General features: G+C 38.5%; 2 protein-coding genes across 8 annotated transcripts in view; both read left to right on the top strand.

The window, feature by feature from the left end:
- NR2C2 (nuclear receptor subfamily 2 group C member 2) overlaps nt 1–15042 on the top strand; it is a 37564-nt gene extending 22522 nt beyond the window's left edge. For 6 of the 7 annotated variants that reach the window (XR_006180800.1, XR_006180795.1, XR_006180798.1 and 3 more), the window contains 6 exons: nt 381–502; nt 995–1134; nt 1793–1930; nt 3434–3539; nt 6358–6605; nt 14437–15042. Coding sequence is in view for 1 of the 7 variants with exons in the window: in XM_042880814.1 (XP_042736748.1) it covers nt 381–502; nt 995–1134; nt 1793–1930; nt 3434–3539; nt 6358–6532 (681 nt within the window). In the remaining 6 variants the exon portion in view is untranslated. Of the gene's footprint in view, nt 1–380; nt 503–994; nt 1135–1792; nt 1931–3433; nt 3540–6357; nt 14404–14436 lie in introns of those variants that run through there. The other variant, XM_042880814.1, reaches the window with a different exon arrangement.
- A 267-nt stretch (nt 15043–15309) lies between these two features.
- MRPS25 (mitochondrial ribosomal protein S25) lies at nt 15310–16617 on the top strand. The gene is made up of 4 exons (XM_042880988.1): nt 15310–15474; nt 15553–15659; nt 15935–16022; nt 16221–16617. Exons 1-4 carry the CDS (start codon nt 15341–15343, stop codon nt 16411–16413), a joined length of 522 nt encoding a protein of 173 aa, XP_042736922.1. The 5' UTR covers nt 15310–15340; the 3' UTR covers nt 16414–16617.
- Nucleotides 16618–17178: the final 561 nt, after the last annotated feature.

Below are 17178 nucleotides of genomic sequence, written 5' to 3'. Positions count from 1 at the left end.
ATCATAACCCGCTTATTCCTATTAATGGTGTCTTGTTTGTAGATTCATACTCTACAGTTTTCCTATTTTAGGATTTACTTTCAAGAAGTTTTAGAAAATAGTTTCATAGTACCATGATGTTAGATTTGTTATTACATGAAAATTAAAATGATTCAGAATAAACATTTGAGCTCTCATGTTATTTCTATCTCCCATCCTCGTTTAGCATTCCTTCCAAGAAGTAATGACTTATTTAGTGAAGTTTAAATTTGGCAGTATCTTGTCAAACAATTGCTTATGACAGACAATGAGACTAGCTTGAATGTTTTCAGTGGTTACTTCATTGATAATAAAAATTATTTTCTACCTTGACTGTACATATTGTACTCTACATTTTGCAGCTGACAATGCCCAGTCCAATGCCAGAGTATCTTAATGTACACTACATCTGTGAGTCAGCATCACGGCTACTTTTCTTATCTATGCACTGGGCTAGATCCATACCTGCATTTCAAGCACTTGGGTAAATAGACATTCTATTGTTGGTTTGCTTTCTAATTAATTAAAGCATTGACCTTAATGCTTTTGAACTATTTTGAATTTTTAAATGAGTGAATTATTTAACTGTTACTGAATTCTTTAAAATGTGTGAAGGCTATACAGTGTTCACCTTTTTGAACAGCAGTAATATAGATGGTGGCAGAGGGATAACTACAATATCTGATGTTACTGCTTTTGCAGAAGCTAAAACTGAATCAAAAGGAAGGATTTAATTTGTAGAAATCTTGGTGAAGAATTGGTGAGCATCATTTTACAGATAACCTGTATGGTTTTGTGTAGTTGGTCTATTACTTTTTGCTTTTTGAAATACTTGTAATATGGTAATATAAGCTGTTTTAGTAGGGTGGTTGAAATATGTTAACCCTTGTTACTGATTGTTATAATTGATATAATATAAAGAGAGCAATACCAACCTGATATGAAAATTAGCTTCTGCTGATTTTGTTGTTCATAGCCAGGAGTGTAATACAAGCCTTGTGCGTGCCTGCTGGAATGAGCTGTTTACCTTAGGCCTGGCACAGTGTGCGCAAGTGATGAGTCTGTCAACTATCCTAGCAGCTATTGTCAACCATCTTCAGAACAGCATACAGGAAGGTACGTGTTCACTATGTGATTCTTATGTATGTTTAGTACAGGGTTCCAAATGGACTTTGAATAACATTTCTCACAAAACCTTTTCTAGTTGGTGGCAGAATTTTTCCCCTGGATCCTGGGGGGGGGGGGGGGGGAGGGGGAGGAAGGTGCTATACTTAGATGTTAAGTGGTTTTAGAATACCAAATGTGAAGGGAAGCAGGTCTGAAACAGTTAGGTCCGGGCTTGAACTGGTGATTGGTTGAGCACCTGATGAAAGGGTGTAGCTGGCTCAGGAAGCGCAGGCAAAGTGCATGCATCTGTGCTCTCCACATGACCAGAAGGGGTGGACCCAGAGTGGAGCCACACTGGGCTCTTACAAGGGCCAGCCACTGAAGGGAGAACATCCCTTGGACCTAAGCTGCTTCCTGAGAAGGAGTGCTGCGTAGCCAGAGATCCCCTTCACCAGTTGGGTGATTTCAACTCATTTTGACTATTGGCCTACCTGTGAATACTTTGTCTGGTATTGACAAGAACGTGTCAGAAGCAATTTTGCTTCTTTGTGAGTGGAACAAAATGACACAAAAATACTTTGATATGTCACTTGTTTCATGAAAAGGATGCTGTTTAATATATCAGATGTACTTGAGCTCACTTGAAAAAAATATTATCTTTTTGTAGATAAGCTTTCTGGAGACAGAATAAAGCAAGTCATGGAACACATCTGGAAACTTCAGGAGTTCTGTAACAGCATGGCCAAGATTGATATTGATGGATATGAATATGCATACCTTAAAGCTATAGTCCTATTTAGCCCTGGTAAGGAATTTAGTAACGGTATTTGTTTAAATAATAAGCATTCATATGTTAATGTTGTAGGAATGTTTCATGAGGCTAATGGCTTGAGATGAAACTGTTAAGTTGTGGGAAAATTAGTGATCCATAATGATTTATCACAAACTATATATATATATATTTAAAATAATTCTGGACCAACACATTTGTGTTATTTACAGCTCCAGTCTATCAAGAATTTCTTGTAAACCCAGCTTAGACTAGAATATCAATTATCTTCAGCTGATAAGTAATAAGTTATCTAGCAATATTAGTGAAGCAAATGGCGGGAAGGATCAGAAGAAAATATGTTCTGAAAATGACAAGAAGAAATTGACATCAGTGTTAATATTTTTAAGGCACTTGTAAGAGGAATGGTGTAATAGTGGTACTTCTACTCATATATTTTATATATGGGGCCTCTACCAAATCTCCAGAATTAAATGCAAGCCAGCTGTCTCTGTCTTACCAAAATGACAGCAGATATGTAGATCATGATCAATAGTACTTATGAGGTGAGGATTTCCTTAAAGAACATGCTACGCATTTTCTAGAATTACAAGGTAGAATATTAAAGAAAGGAGAGCTGACAGTTTCTTCAGCACAGGGAGAGAAGTGTTCCTAGGATGCTGGAAGGTTAATTTAAAACTGCTTGACAGACTGAGTGAAAAGGAAGGTCTTGCCCTGAATCATAAATATCTTGAATTCAAGTAAATAATCTACCACTTTTTAACAAAGTACCAAGAAAATGAATATCTTGTTAGGAGGCTGCTTTTTTTGTTGTTGTTAGTGTTTTTTTGTTGTTGTTTTTGTTTGATGTCTGTTTTTGTTTTTTGCTTTGATATTATTTTTCTCTTTGTAATAAAAATTCAGTTTAATTAGAAGATACCAGTGTCCTGAAATTGCTTTTGGAAATTTTCTGTAGATTGTATTATTAGATTTACATTTATTAGGGCTTTCATGCAAGTCTGAGGGGCAAGCAACTTCAATATGGTTCTGTCCCATTTCTTTGCACACAATGGTGAAAATATTGGGGCACAGTCAAGTCTGTCACATTTCCAGTTTTTCTGATCATGTGACCCTCTTTGAGGTACAGAGCCAAGTGGAATTAAAACATGAAACAGTTTCAAGATCAAGAAGTCAATCTGTCAAGAAAAAAAAAAAGATTTTACTCAATCTGCGTAGATAATTAAAATTACTGAGGAAAATATGTTTTAAAAAACAGAATTAGGAACGTAAACTGGGAATGTCATTGCCTGGTATATAACAAGATGAATCTTTTTCTGCTTTCTTGTGGATACAGCCTGCAATGGAGAGAAAAGTGAGTATGCCACTTATGCAGCCAGGAAGCAAATGTTCAACTGAATGGTTTAAATTTATTCAACTGTCATGATAAAAATCACAATACAGTGTTTAAATCATGTAAGCACATGTACTTTGCAACGTAGAAGGAAACAATCGACATACAGAAATGTTTTGTTTCTTTAGATCACCCTGGTCTGAACAGTTCAACCCAAATAGAAAAATTCCAGGAGAAGGCACAGATGGAATTGCAGGACTATGTACAAAAAACCTATCCAGAAGATACTTATAGGTATTTATTGTCTATAGTACCCAAAACAATGTTGTGAGTTGTAGCTGGCAAAAGTACAAAATAGCATCATGATGTTGTAACTTCCTTTTTGACATCTGTTCTTGACTATTAAGGTGAAACAGCCAGAACCTTGTTCACAAAAGCAAGAATTGTTTAAAGATAGAATGAAGCAAAACCTGTATTTTTTTTCCTAAGTGAGGCCTGGGTTTTGTGTGTGGTTTGTGAGGTTTTTTTGTTTGTGTAGCTTTTTTGGTTGTGTTGTTTTGTTTTTAATCATGAAATGGATCAGTTGGAAGAGACCATATAGACCATTTAGTTCAGTCTTCCTCCCCCTCCCAGTAGATCAGGGTGCCCAAACACCCATTCAGCCTGATCTTGAACTCTTCCAGCACTGAGGCATCCACAGCTTCTCTGGACAGCCTGTGCTACTGCTTCACCACCCTCATAGTGAGGAGAAAGTCTTATATCTAATCTAAACCTGCCTTTTTTTTTTTTTTTTTTTTTTTTTTTTTTTTTTTTTTTAGTTTAAACTTGTTACCACTTGTCCTGTTTGTTGTTTGGTATTTTTTTGGTTTTTTTGAGAATTTCATTTCTGTATTTAGGAAAATAGAGAGCTTACTGTCTATGTTAGAAGTCTCAAGTTCTTTAAGTCAGACTGCCTCCTTTTTCAAGTTAATTGTCAAAGAGACTTTGAGATAATAAAAGATGATTATCATCCTTTAACTATTTGTCAAGATACATGTGCAGAAAAATATTTATTTCATTTGGAGATCTTGAAAAATTAAGGTTTATATATGAAAAACAGTAAAGAACTCTTAATGTTCCATTATAAGAAATTCTCACTTCCTGCTGCTTTTCACCTTGACTTTTTTTTTTTTTTACGTTTCCAAGGACTTGTCTTTGAAAGTGCCTGATTTGTTTTTGTCAGCTCTCAGCTGTTTCTGTTTGTTACTTGCCTAGGAGTAAATAACTTTTGATGGAGTTATTTCCATCAAAATTGTTTTATTTTTGAATTTCACCAACAAGATCTTTCCCAGTACTACAAGGGGAATTCCAACTTCTAGTAAGTCTACAATCACAGAATGGCTTGGAAGAGACTTTAAAAGACGTTTAGTTCCAACCACCTGCTGTGGACTGGGCTGCACCCCACCAGCTCAGGCTGACCAGAGCCCTATGCAGGGCTGGGGCAACCACCACAACCACTGCTTCTCTGGGCAGTAGTGCCAGGTCCTCGCTGCTCTCTGAGTGAAGAATTTCCACTTGACGTCTGACCTAAATTTCCCCTTTTACTTTAAAACCACACCCCGTGCTTTTCACAGTCAGGTCATGGGAAAAGTCTGTATCCCTCTAGATTTTTAAGCTGCTTTTTAGTACTGGAAGGACTGTTTGAACTTTGTTTTACTGTGAGAGTCATTTCCATGTCAAAGATATACCTATAATCATGTGATTCCTTATATTTAAGCAAGTTCTGAGGAATGTGTAACTTGGAGTTGGGGGAGGGAGTGAAACTGTAAAAGAGCTCCCATTTCAGAAACTGGTCTCTGCACTGATTCTAATAGAGATAAGTGCTCTGTGAGTCATTAGGATTCCCAGTTAAATGCAATGGAGATGGAATTTCTGCTCCAGAAGTATCCACAGATCCAACATTGTTCTTCCATATACAGTTCAATTAGTCTGATTTTGCGAATGAGAAGTGGACTTCAGTCATAAAAAGAAATACAGAATTTGTTTCATGTACTTAATTTTCTTAGTAATAATTTTCTTAGTAGTAGGCTCCAGAGTGAAGATTAGAGTTGCATTTCCAAAACCCTATTTTGTATTTTATGTCATTTAGATTTATCCATGTGTGAATGTGAAGCTACAATCTGATGATTACTTCTGAGCAACTGAATGCTAGCACAAATTGAAATAGAAGCAGAGGTGCCATCTTTTCACAAAATAGCACTGTCTTGAATCTTTTTGCAGCTTTCCTCTATGGTTTACAAGATGTGGTCTATTATTTGAATGGTCTTTATGTATTCTCTCTGTAGACAGTCTAGCGTTCCAACAGCTTGTGTTCAGTGCTGCCTAAGTTTTGCGATTTCATGCATCCAATTCCAAAAATGTATGTATTTTGTCAGTTGTGATGTATATCTGCCATGTACGCACAGCAGGTATGTTTCCAACATGGTTCTTGATTTTAAAATTGAGAATGCACTAGAAGACCAGAAGTATAATGTGATCACTTTATTATATTGGATGTCTGCTAAAATCCTTATAGGCAAAAAACACACCATTTGAAAGTACACATAAATAACGGCATGCCCTTCCAAATTAATTTTCTCATCAGAAGCAGATTCACTAATTTTTTCATACATACGCAGGCCCCTTTTTGCTGTTTGGCTTGTCATTAAGTTGCTAGGCAACTGTACTGTTTATGGTTTCAACTTTAAATAATTGAGTCTTTAAATTGTGCAAATAGTGCATTAGGCAGTAGGAATATTACTCATCTTTACATTGTCGTGAACCATGAGATGCTTCCAGAGCTGAGAATTTCAGAAGCAGAGCAATTGAATGGTGTATCTATACACATTTACATCTGCAAAGGGCAATAGTATGTCCTGCTCACCAAAGAACCAGTAAAAAAGACAGATTCTTTCCATTTCACTTGTTAGATAGAGAGTAATAGTTCTTTTTATGGTAGCTGAACTAATTTTAATTGCCTTTTTACTCCCGTTCATTAGTTCTGGTAATAAAAATAGCAGATCCAGCTCTTTAGCCACACAGTATTTTAAACTTGAAATTTGTGTACTTATGATTTGCTGAACTTCTTTTTCAGGCTAGCCCGGATTCTAGTTCGCCTGCCAGCACTTAGGCTGATGAGCTCTAGCATTACTGAGGAACTATTTTTCACTGGTCTCATTGGAAATGTTCCAATTGACAGCATAATCCCCTACATTCTCAAAATGGAAACAGCAGAATACAATGGTCAAATAACTGGCACATCTGCATAGTGGGAGCAACACAATTTGGAGGATCAAAGTAATTTTCACAGAAACGTACAGTTGAGAAGTTAATAACATTTTGGTATGTACAAATATTTCCAACTTGTTACTGTTTCCTATCGGATTTGTCTTTGTCTGTTTGCTAACACCGACAAGATTGAAGCAGCTATTAAAAGAGCAGCTATTGGACCTTTTCTGCCGTAAGGAGTATTTCCGTGCCTTTCATTCAGAAGGCTATAGGTTGCTGAACGTACTTTTCACGTGATTTGTATTTAGAAATTATCACTGGTTAAAAATAGAATTTTATAATATCAGAGATGAGTAATAAGATTACTTTAAAAGTAAAAATGAACAGTATAGGTAGATTTAAAAATATCCTTGAAATTAATATCTAATAATTGCCGGGGTATAATACTAGCACTTTGTAAGCAGTTCTCATCAAAGCGATGATATCAACATCCTGTGTATGAGTAGGAAGGATGAAAAAATTGCATATGTCCTTAGTAAAAATGCTAGTGATGTCTGTGAAAATGTAGAATGCTACAGGAGACAATCATTCCACAAAAAGTCACTTGCTTCTATGTTATACATTAAATAATAATGTGGATTCTTGGATATCCATGTTATAAAGAACTATACTGTTAAATTAGTGCAGTTGTTACTAACAGCATGAATTGATTGTAGTGACTGCTACGTACTACAGAAATGACCAAAACTAGGAGGGAAAAAAAAAAAAGTTTCTTCAGTAATGGAGAGTTCTTCAGGTTCCTTAAAGTTTCTGTTCAGCTCGAAATTGATGATAAATATCATCCTAATAGGAAGCCTTTTGATTGTGGAAAATAATCAGTCATTAACTGGAAGAGCAGTTGTTTTCAAATAGAGGTGCTCTTTTAGAATGGTCTGTGTATCTACAGACTTGCTCCTTCTATCTGTACTCCTGCACACTCACTCATCCAGAAAAACCTGGAAAATTGAGAACCTCTGGCTGTCAACAAGAGTGCATCATAAAGCTCTCAATTTTTTCTGCCCCCTTATTAGACAAAGCACTTCCAGTTTTGCAGCGATTCCAGCTGCCTTATGGCTCAATTTGAGAATGAAGTTGGGATTTACCATTTTATGTACGGTTGCAGTTAATGACTGATATAGTGATAAAATGAACGACTTTTTTAATAATCTAGAGTGATGAGGCATCAACATGATTTCTTGTACTGGTCATTACCTGCTAGCATTGCTTTTAGTTAAGTATAATTTATTATAATTGACATTAAGTATTTTAAACAAAGTGTTTTGTTTCTTAAAAAAAAAAAAAAATCACGGTGAAGACCTTCATCTGATCCTGGCATATTAGATGCATCAATTAGTTTAATCATTTGTATAATAGAGATGTTCTCTGTTTGCACAATCTTATGTGACAGTAATCTAATGAGAAATTCAGCACTTTTTTTTTTTCTTCCACTAGTGACACTTATGTAGGAACACTAACCAGGTTGGTGTTCATGTCTTTTAAATCTGAATTGTAGCAAAGATCTGAAGCAGGTCTACATAAAGCTTCTGATGTAATAAAAAGCTCTGAACCTGGTATACTTCTAGATTCTCATTAGGAGACTCACATTTGTACAGCTCGTTATGACACGAGTGTTATGTGACTGCAGAGGCTATGTAGTTCTAGCTGCTGGATGCATTAGGGTCTTGTACAGTCACCACTGTTAGAACATTCATGTTCTCTAAAGTGCGTAACAAGAAGTCTGGTATACATGTGGAGATCTGTAATATTGCACTTCTCTCTTAGCTTTTGCTGTAATACTAGCAAATGAAACTATACTTTTAATGTGGTGGAAGGCCTGCATTCTGAACCTTAAGTCAACTGGAATGCAGGACTTGGTAGTAGTTGTTGCACTGCGGTATGATTTAGTGTGGTCATGTCAGCACACCTGGTGCAGAGTCCCTGTTCTGAAGGTATAAGAACTAAAAATAGGAGCTTTATCAACAACAGAAGTAGTACCTACCTTGGAAAACTTTGTGGCTGGTTTTGTTAAAATTGTAAATTTTATGGCATCATGTTACTGTTCTAGAAGTGGTATACACTCAACTTGTGATTGTTTTTATTGCAAAAAAAAAAAAAAAATCATTTTCTTCCAATACTTTGTAAAAATCATTTAAGCAACTAAGTAGGCATTGTTAAAGAGAAATGAAATATTCCTGATCACAAGAGCTAGAGTCAAAGGTTTGGCGTGTGAATGAGCTACTGAAAGCAATTGCTGCCATATGAAACCATATTCTCCAGTAGGAATAGGACTCCTTTTACACTAAATTTCAACTGTCATCTGGCAGCAGAGCTATTTTAGTTCATTCAATAAATGTTTTTCTTTCCTTTACCTGTCCACTAATATAAGGGAGGTGTTCTAAAGATGCAGAACTGACAAAGCGATTCTTTCTGCCAGTAGTAAAGGTGTTCCTTGCCAGCAATGGCAGGAGACACAGGAAATAAGGAAAATAGAGCAGATACAATTTTTGAGATCCATGTTCATTTTTCACCTTACGGAAATTGAGTTTTCAGGCCAATCTAACATAAGGCAGAACAGCAGGCATGGTACAGCTGCAAGCTTAAGAGAATTTTAAACTCATTACCTAGATTGCAGTTAAGCTGCATCATAGATTCTGATCCCCTATATTCCACCTAACGTAACATATTACGTTAGGAAAAAAGTCATTGGTACTGCAAAGATTACTACAAGGCTAGTGTAGCTAGTGTCATGACTGAGTTTGCCAGTGAGTGGAAAGCAGCTACTGACTAATCTCATTAACTTCTAAATGAGTTTTGCTTTGTTTCTTTTTTGCAAGTGCAGCCTTTTGCTTGTAAATATGGAACAGGATTTTAAAATTCCTGAAAAATGATTTATTGACTTCTAAGTATGGAGATAGCTTGTTTTCATACAGGCCTAATAAAGGCCAAACTTGTGTTTACAGAACTAGACTCAAAAAGTGGTTCCAAGAAAAGTGTAATCTCACTGAAGCTCGACTTAGTGCCTAAAATATACAATTCAAAATCTTCCAGGTCCTGTTTCTGCTACTCTTGAAATGAAAGTAGTATCTGGTGGAAAAATAGCAATGAAGTATCTGACTAAATGGAACAGAACTTGGTTTTGTGTATGTATAGGTAGTAATTCATTCAGAAAATTGTTACAATTCTGTACTGACCAAAACTGCTATGTACAGGGAGTGATAATAAGGCAGTAATGTCCAAGGTCTGTGCACTTTGCTTCCTAATTCTTGAGAAGGAATGGATTTGGATCTCGTAGATGGAAAAAGAGCAATGACAGATGGCAGTGTAGGAGCATTTGGGGTTAGCTTTGATATAATTAATTTTATTGCATTTGTGAGACAAGAAGGTATGGTAATTTACATATGTTGGATCAATGAGATGCAGGACAAGGCCATCTGCAAAAGTCACTTTGCTCTGCTATTTACTCTTAGAAATGAAATACAGTGCTTTTGGTGCAAGTGGAGATATTCTGCTGTGAAGCAGGTTAAAAAAAATAATAATAATCTCCAGGAATTTTAAGTGAGATCCTTGGAAGCATACAATACTCTATTTTAGTTGCCTTGAACTCACTGAACCACAGAATTGTGTGGAGCTGCAAGGGACCTCTGAAGATCACATAGTTCAGCTCCCAGCTAAAGCAAGTTCTCGGGAGCAGATTACAAAGTTAATTGAGAAGGCTCAAATTTCACAGCACTCTGAGACATGAAAGTATTGTTTCTCTTTGTTGATTACTTGGTACCATTTACAAAGGGAGTTTTTTTTAATCATCATTTGAAGCACTTGGCCCTCAGGGCAGCAATAATGTAAATAGCACCCACTCAAGGTTTCTGTACTGAAAGCTGTCTATGCCTTCAGCAGAGGGCATATTCTGCAATGTGATTGGGAAAATAAGCCAGGACCAAGACTTCTGGGTCAAACCAGTCTCCTGAGTTTATCTTCTTTGCTAGAGGCTATAAGACACCTTAGTATTTTCATTGCTATATATAATACACAGGATTTTTCACTGATTTCTGAATTTCATTCAAGGTGGTAGAGATACTGGTGTGTTTCTCCAGCCATTGAAATTAAGAGGTAGCCAGGAAAGAGGAACTTAGCAGGCTCAGAATTCTACCAAAGAAGCAGTGATCAAAGCTGCTTTCTGCAATAACAGTAACAATAACCAATGAGGGAGACCTGTTTGAACTGGCGATGGGAGTTGAACTGGCGGGTCAGCCTAACATACGCTTCCAGCAAGTGTTTTAACCAACTAAACTCTGTGAGTTATGACAGTATAATTGTCCAGTTCCACAGCATTTAAGGTGCTTATAAAGTAAAAATGAAACTTGGTGTGTAGCCTATAAATGATGTGAGTGCCCAGCTATCAGTTCTATGAACACTGCTTAGTGAGGAGAGGACAGGTGCACCGGTAAATACCGGTAAGTACTTGTCTATCTACTGTCACATTCCACAGGAAAAAATATATATATATTGTTTTTCTATATGAAACCTTTTTCCTCTCCTTCACTTACTCTGTAGAGCACAAAAACAGGGTAGGTTGCTTCTTTTCAACTCTGCTGTTGCCACGTAAGTGAAAGAGCAGAAATAACATGTGAGTGAGTTCCTGTCTGTCCCAGTTGTGTGGCAAGAGTGGCAAACAACAGATGTGGTGACAGTTTGCTCTGATGACAAATATGGGCCTGTTCTGGCAGCAGCACACAACATCTTTAAACCCAATACCTCATTTTATCCAGGTGGAATTAGCAATGGGCAGCCATGGTCACCCCAAAGGAGAAAAAGGGTGGAGGAGGGTCAAATTGTCAGCATCTACTGCATCTTGAGTGTCAGAAAATAATTTGTAAAATGGCTTTGTATGAAAATTACTGAGAAGGCGTGGTAAAGGGGAGTGTAAGTGGAAAAGGCTTCTTGCACTTTTTGGTTCTAAAGTTGCTGAGTTATTTTATCAGAAAGTCTCCTGAATTAAACTCAGGCTTGCTGTTTGCTCCAATTAAAATTATCAATGCTATATGGGAAATTATGTGTGCAAAAACATTGTGTATACCAAAGATGCAAGTTAGAGCATTTAACTTTTAAGAAGAATTTTACTTTAAGTCTAAATATTAGACTAGAAAAACATCCAGCCCCAAAATTACCCTATTACTGAGTTGTTGTTTTGTGTGAAATCATAAGTTCATCACAAATAATGTTGTCATAACGTTCCATAATTCCCATTGCCCTCTTTATTTTCTGAGTTGGATGAATGCTTTGAAAATAGGAAAATGGCTTATTCTTAAATTCATGCTGTTTTTCCCCCCCTTAATTTTTTAAAGGAATTTGATGTTTTACATATCCTTCCTTTGTGCCTCCCACCATTGTATGTTTCTGCATGTCCAATACTAAAACTCATTCAAACAGCTGATGCCTATGTACATAGTGTATGTGTATGAATGTATATGTTTATAAGTCTAAATTCTTATGTACAGTGTATATAAAGTGTGTAGTGTATGTAAATATGTACATATATGTTCATATATGTTCAAATATTCCTGATGTTCTTTGTTAAAACTTGGGGTTTTTTTTTGTTCAGAGCTACTTAATTTTCATTTCTTAGCCCAAACTAAGCCTGGCTTAAAGCAGGTGAACACCCATGAATTTCAGAGCTTTGCCCCTTTTTCTAATCCCAGCTTGAGGTTGCTATTTTCTCTTCAATACTCAAATTCAGTGAAGCTTCTAACTTTCTCGTTATTCTCTTCACCTTCTCTCATTTGATGGGTGAAGTGAGCCAGTAAAGAGTTGGTAGAACCTGAAATAGCTGTGAAAAATAAATGTATTAAAAAAAAAAAAAAACCACTAGTCATGCTTCCATATTTTCAATATAAACTTCTCAGAAGGCTGAAAGAAAATGGCTTTTTGTAAAGTTTTTTATTTCACAGTGAAACATTGTAAGACATTAAGTCTTCAGCTGTAGTTAATTGGAAGAGAGCAGCATTTCCCTGCACCACTGAACAGCAGCACTCAGAACAGCATGCAGCCATGCCATTCAAAAATGTAATAATGAACTAAACGAAGTTTGTTGTTTATTTATTACCAAAGCTGTTGTCTGTTTTCAAGCTGTATCATTTTCTGAGGCTCCAGTCTGTGCAGATCTTTGCAGTGTGTGTAAAGTCTCCATTAATGGCGGGAGCTGGGCACACCGAGTGTTTGTGAAACTGGACTTGAGTGAAGTCTGTTATGCATAGGGAAAGTTCAGATATCTAAGGTATCAAAACACAGGACATTCTTGTTCGTTTTCCCTTCTGATGACTTGTGGGTACATGTGTAAGCCTGCAGAAGTAATCACATTAACTTTTTTTAAGGCATTTTTACAGACTGTCTAGGGGAGTAGTTTAAGCATGTCTTTTGTATTAAAGGTGGAGTGGAATTTTCTGGGCATTTCCCTCATAGACTCAATGTTGTGAGGACATGTGAGCATTTAACTTTGAGCAGATGGGCAGACACCAATAAAAATAGTGAGTTTCTTGCATGCTTAAAGTAAAGCACAGGCCTTTCGGAGTTGGGCTGTGTGTGAAATCTTCGCTATGAAGAATGCTAGGAATGATCTCGTTTCTTGCTATATTGTTTAGTGAGCATTTGTTTGTAAGCTCTTGTTTTAAATATAGAACTTTATAAAGCATCCATCTTTGATGTTTCAAGTCCTATTTGTGAGACCTTCAGCAGGAAAATTATCTAAATTAATGGCAGGAATTCCTGTGACAGATGGTCCTTCGTTGGTGTCATGACAATCAGTGTGGTCTGTATAATGCTTCCTTTCCCCTTCAAAGGCTTGAATGAAAACCTGAATGTCTCTTAATTAATGTCAATGTAAAGTTTTAAAGACTAGGAAACGGACTGCTGAGGTATTGATGTGAACTGAATCTATTTAAGCAGTCAATTGTGAATTTGTTTTATATACATGGTTGAATTGTTTTTATTCTGAAGAACAAAATGTTCTCAAATGTAAGTGACAGTAAAGCAGATGTTGTAATATTCTACAGGAACTGTGGAACGTGTAATTGGCTTTCTGTATTTGATCACAGAGAACAAAAGTCTAAGAAGCACATGTTGCCAGGTACCCAGCACTCCTGAACGATTGGCTTCTTGTACATTTTTTTTTAATGATCTTAGGTAAACAGTAACAAAGCACAGGTCCATTTTAAGGTATTTTCTACAATTGTAGATTAAAAGTAGTTTAGTTCATGAATGAAAAAAATCTGAGAAAAAAACATGTTGCTTACATGGTATATGTTTCATCATAAATGAAGTTAAGGTAAAAATGTGGGAATCTTCTTTTAGTTAATCTGTACCCCAAAACACTTGCGGCTTGGGTTCAAACAGTTGACCTAACTGAGAAACTGCACGTTGTGTACATGGTATCCATTTGGCCTAGCAGGCAGAACTGAGCTCCTACTCAAATAGCTCATTTTATAAAAGGAACAATCTACTTTTAATTCTTTGGGATACTTCCTAGAAATCTGATTACTACCCTTTAGAAAAGTATCATTTGTGCTATTAGATTTCAGTTTCAGGTTTAGGTATCACAGGTGTTACTCATTTCTTACAGCTTCTTTTGTGAAATCAACATTCTATGTGTGAAAGCCTATAAAAATAGCATGGTCTTTTTTTTAATATGGATTTTATACCTAATCAGCGTCTTCAGTTCATGAAGAGGAATTTGCATTGTTGTCTTCATATAGAGTATTGCAGTGCATGGTTTAGCTTATGCATTTTATTAAATGCTGTTTAAGTGTGGCTTTATATTGTTGTGGCTTAATACTACTACCTAAGTGAGGTTTATATGATTAAAGTGAATTACAAATATAAATGTACTCTTGATTTATTTTTTTTTTATTTTTAGGTTCACTGAATTTCTTAAACATTGTATGTCTGAGCCCAATGCATTACAGAAATGGACATTCCCATTCACTACAGTGATTATTAGAGATTTGCCTGGCCATAATATACAAGATAAATCCTATGAACCTTACTGTCCTGAGGGAGCTACTGCTGTAACAAGTTGAGAAAGACTTCTTTTCCTAGTTGTAATTTATCTTCTTTAGACTTACGTGTTTCTCCTGAAGGTACGGGAGGAGATGATGCTGTTTCCTGCTGCTGTTCTACTCCTGGGTTTTAAGTAAAGGTAGTGTTGGATTTCAGTTCCCTTCACCCTTGTATTAAGTATAATGAAACTGGACTCTATTTTGAATGGTAAACATATCCTTAATTTTATGTATAATACGTCTGAGGGACAGCACATCTATTCTTATGGCAAAGATACCGACTTAATTTTTTGCCGATGCTATTAGAAGCTTTGCAACCTCGAGCTCCGCGTTCCAGTTCACAGAAATAAGGCTGAAAAGAGTTTTGGCTTCGGTTATCAAACCTCGGTGCCTCCAAGAAAAACGTCCATGAAACCGGCAACTGCCCCTGACGAGGGCGGCTGCCCGAGCGGCGCGGGGCGGGGCGGCGCGTGCTCCGATGCGGGCTGCCTTCCCGCGGTCGCGCAGACCTGCTGAACCGCAGCTAACCGCACAACGCGCCTGGGGCGGCGGGCTGCCGCGTATCTGCCCCGCCTGCCGCCGGGCCGCGCGACGCCGGTGACGGACGGGCGGCCCGGTGTGACGGCTCTGTCCCTGCAGAGCTTCACGAGAGCGACGACGGCAAAGACGCCCCCCGCGCCCGGCCCGCGCCCTTCCGCGCAGCTGCGGGGCGGTGCTTCCCCGCACTTCCGGCGGCGGCGCGGGCGGCGCGAGTCCGCCGCCATGCCGATGAAGGGGCGCTTCCCCGTGCGGCGGACGCTGCAGTATCTCAGCCAGGGCGACGTCGTTTTCAAGAGCTCCGTGAAGGTTATGACCGTGAACTACAACACGGCGGGGGAGCCGAGCGAGGGGGCAAGGTGAGCGCGGGTCGGGCGCCGGGGTCTCGGAGCGTCGCCGCCCACCTCGTACCGTGCCGTTCTTTTTCTTCCTCCTAGGAAGTTTGTGTTTTTCAACATCCCCCAGATCCAGTACAAAAACCCCTGGGTGCAGATTATGCTTTTCAGGAACATGACGCCTTCGCCCTTCCTCCGTTTCTACCTCGGTAGGTGCCGCGGGGCCGCTCCGCGCTCTGCCCCGCTCCGCGTCGGCCGCCAGGTCGGCGCTGCTGGGGAGGGGAAGGGCGCCGTGATGTGAGCGCCGCCGCCCGCGCTCGGTTACCCGTTAGCTGACACTCGTAGCGGCTTCGCCTTCCTCGCTGAAAACTGCATCGACTGTAGCAAAACAGGAGCTGTTTTTTCATCATATCTTTCTTCGAAGTGCTTTTTTGCAGCTACCGTGAAGGTATGCACTGCTACACTGCTGTGAATTTTTTAACAGATAGCGGAGAACAAGTTTTGGTTGATGTGGAGGATAAAACCAACAAGGAGATAACTGAGCACATTAAAAAAATTCTGGGCAAAAGCAAGTAAGTAACTCATAAAGCTAACATTCATTCCCTCTGGCATACATCTTAGTACAGGCCCTAGAAGCCTCTAGGGTCAACAGAAATAAAGAAAAATTCATCAGAACTGGTCTTAGCCAGGGAAATCCATCTTCCTGGTTAATTGTAGCCTGGGAAGATGAGTAATGTTGGCAGGTAACAAACAGATTTCTTTTTTTCTAGAGAAACACTTGAAAAAGAGGAAAGAGAGAGAGAAAAACTGTCACATCCTGCAACTTTTGGGCCCAAGAAGTATCATCTGCGAGAGTGCATGTGTGAAATTGAAGGCCAGGTTCCTTGCCCTGCCTTTGTGCCACTGCCCAAAGAGATGAGAGGAAAATACAAAGCTTCACTGAAAAATGAATCATCTGCCTGAAATCTCAGGTCATACAGCTGTGTTTCCTCAGGGCTGGATGATCACGATGGTTCTTCAGAGACAAGTGTTAACAAATCCTGGAAATGGGAGCAAGTTCATGTGATACTGACATCCCCATCTCATTACAGCCACAGCTAGAATAATTATTGTGAAAAATATTATCAAATAAATGTAAGTTTAAAAAAAAAAAAAAAAAGCAGGTTTTGTTGTGCCAGTTTGCAAACAAAGCTGGGTGAAAGCAACAGAGAAAGCAATGACTGGAGCTCTATTTCCTACTCATGCCTGCAGGTATAAGGCCATAGCAAAAACAGGATGGCTGATGTTGCAGGGGACCTCTGGAGGTCATCTTGTCCAGGACTGTGCCTAGATAGCTTCTGAAGATCTGAGGGAGAGAGCACCACCACAGCCTCTTGGACAGCCTGTGCCAGAGCTCACTCACCCTCACAGCTGGCATTTTTAGCGATGTCCAGAGGGATCCTCCTGTGTTCCAGTTTGTGCCCATTTCTTCTTGCCCTGGCATTGGGCACCACTGGCACTATCATCCTTGTACTCAAGGTATTGATAAACACTGATAAAATTCTTCCTGCCCCAGCCTTCTTTTTGTTAGGCTGAGCAGTTTCACCTCTCAGCCTTTCTAAGAGATTCCCATCTCTTAATTATCTAGATGGCCCTTGGACTCTCACCAGTATGACCATAGCTCTCTTGTACTAAGCCCAGAACTGGACACAGGACTTCAGCTGTGGGGTAGGGTAGTAGTACTTCCCA

Source organism: Lagopus leucura, unplaced genomic scaffold (genome assembly GCF_019238085.1).
Source record: "Lagopus leucura isolate 7727_CA_CO unplaced genomic scaffold, USGS_WTPT01 Super-Scaffold_100028, whole genome shotgun sequence".
In the NCBI taxonomy this organism is placed as follows: domain Eukaryota; kingdom Metazoa; phylum Chordata; class Aves; order Galliformes; family Phasianidae; genus Lagopus; species Lagopus leucura.
The sequence above is the reverse complement of the archived record's forward strand: the minus strand, read 5'-3'. Positions and strand labels throughout refer to the sequence as shown.

Coding starts and splice junctions, on each gene's coding strand:
- MRPS25 (XM_042880988.1), top strand. CDS start 15,341: ATGCCGATGAAGGGGCGCTTCCCCGTGCGGCGGACGCTGCAGTATCTC. Junction 15,660..15,934: donor CTTCCTCCGTTTCTACCTCG/GTAGGTGCCGCG, acceptor ATTTTTTAACAG/ATAGCGGAGAACAAGTTTTG. Junction 16,023..16,220: donor AAAATTCTGGGCAAAAGCAA/GTAAGTAACTCA, acceptor CTTTTTTTCTAG/AGAAACACTTGAAAAAGAGG.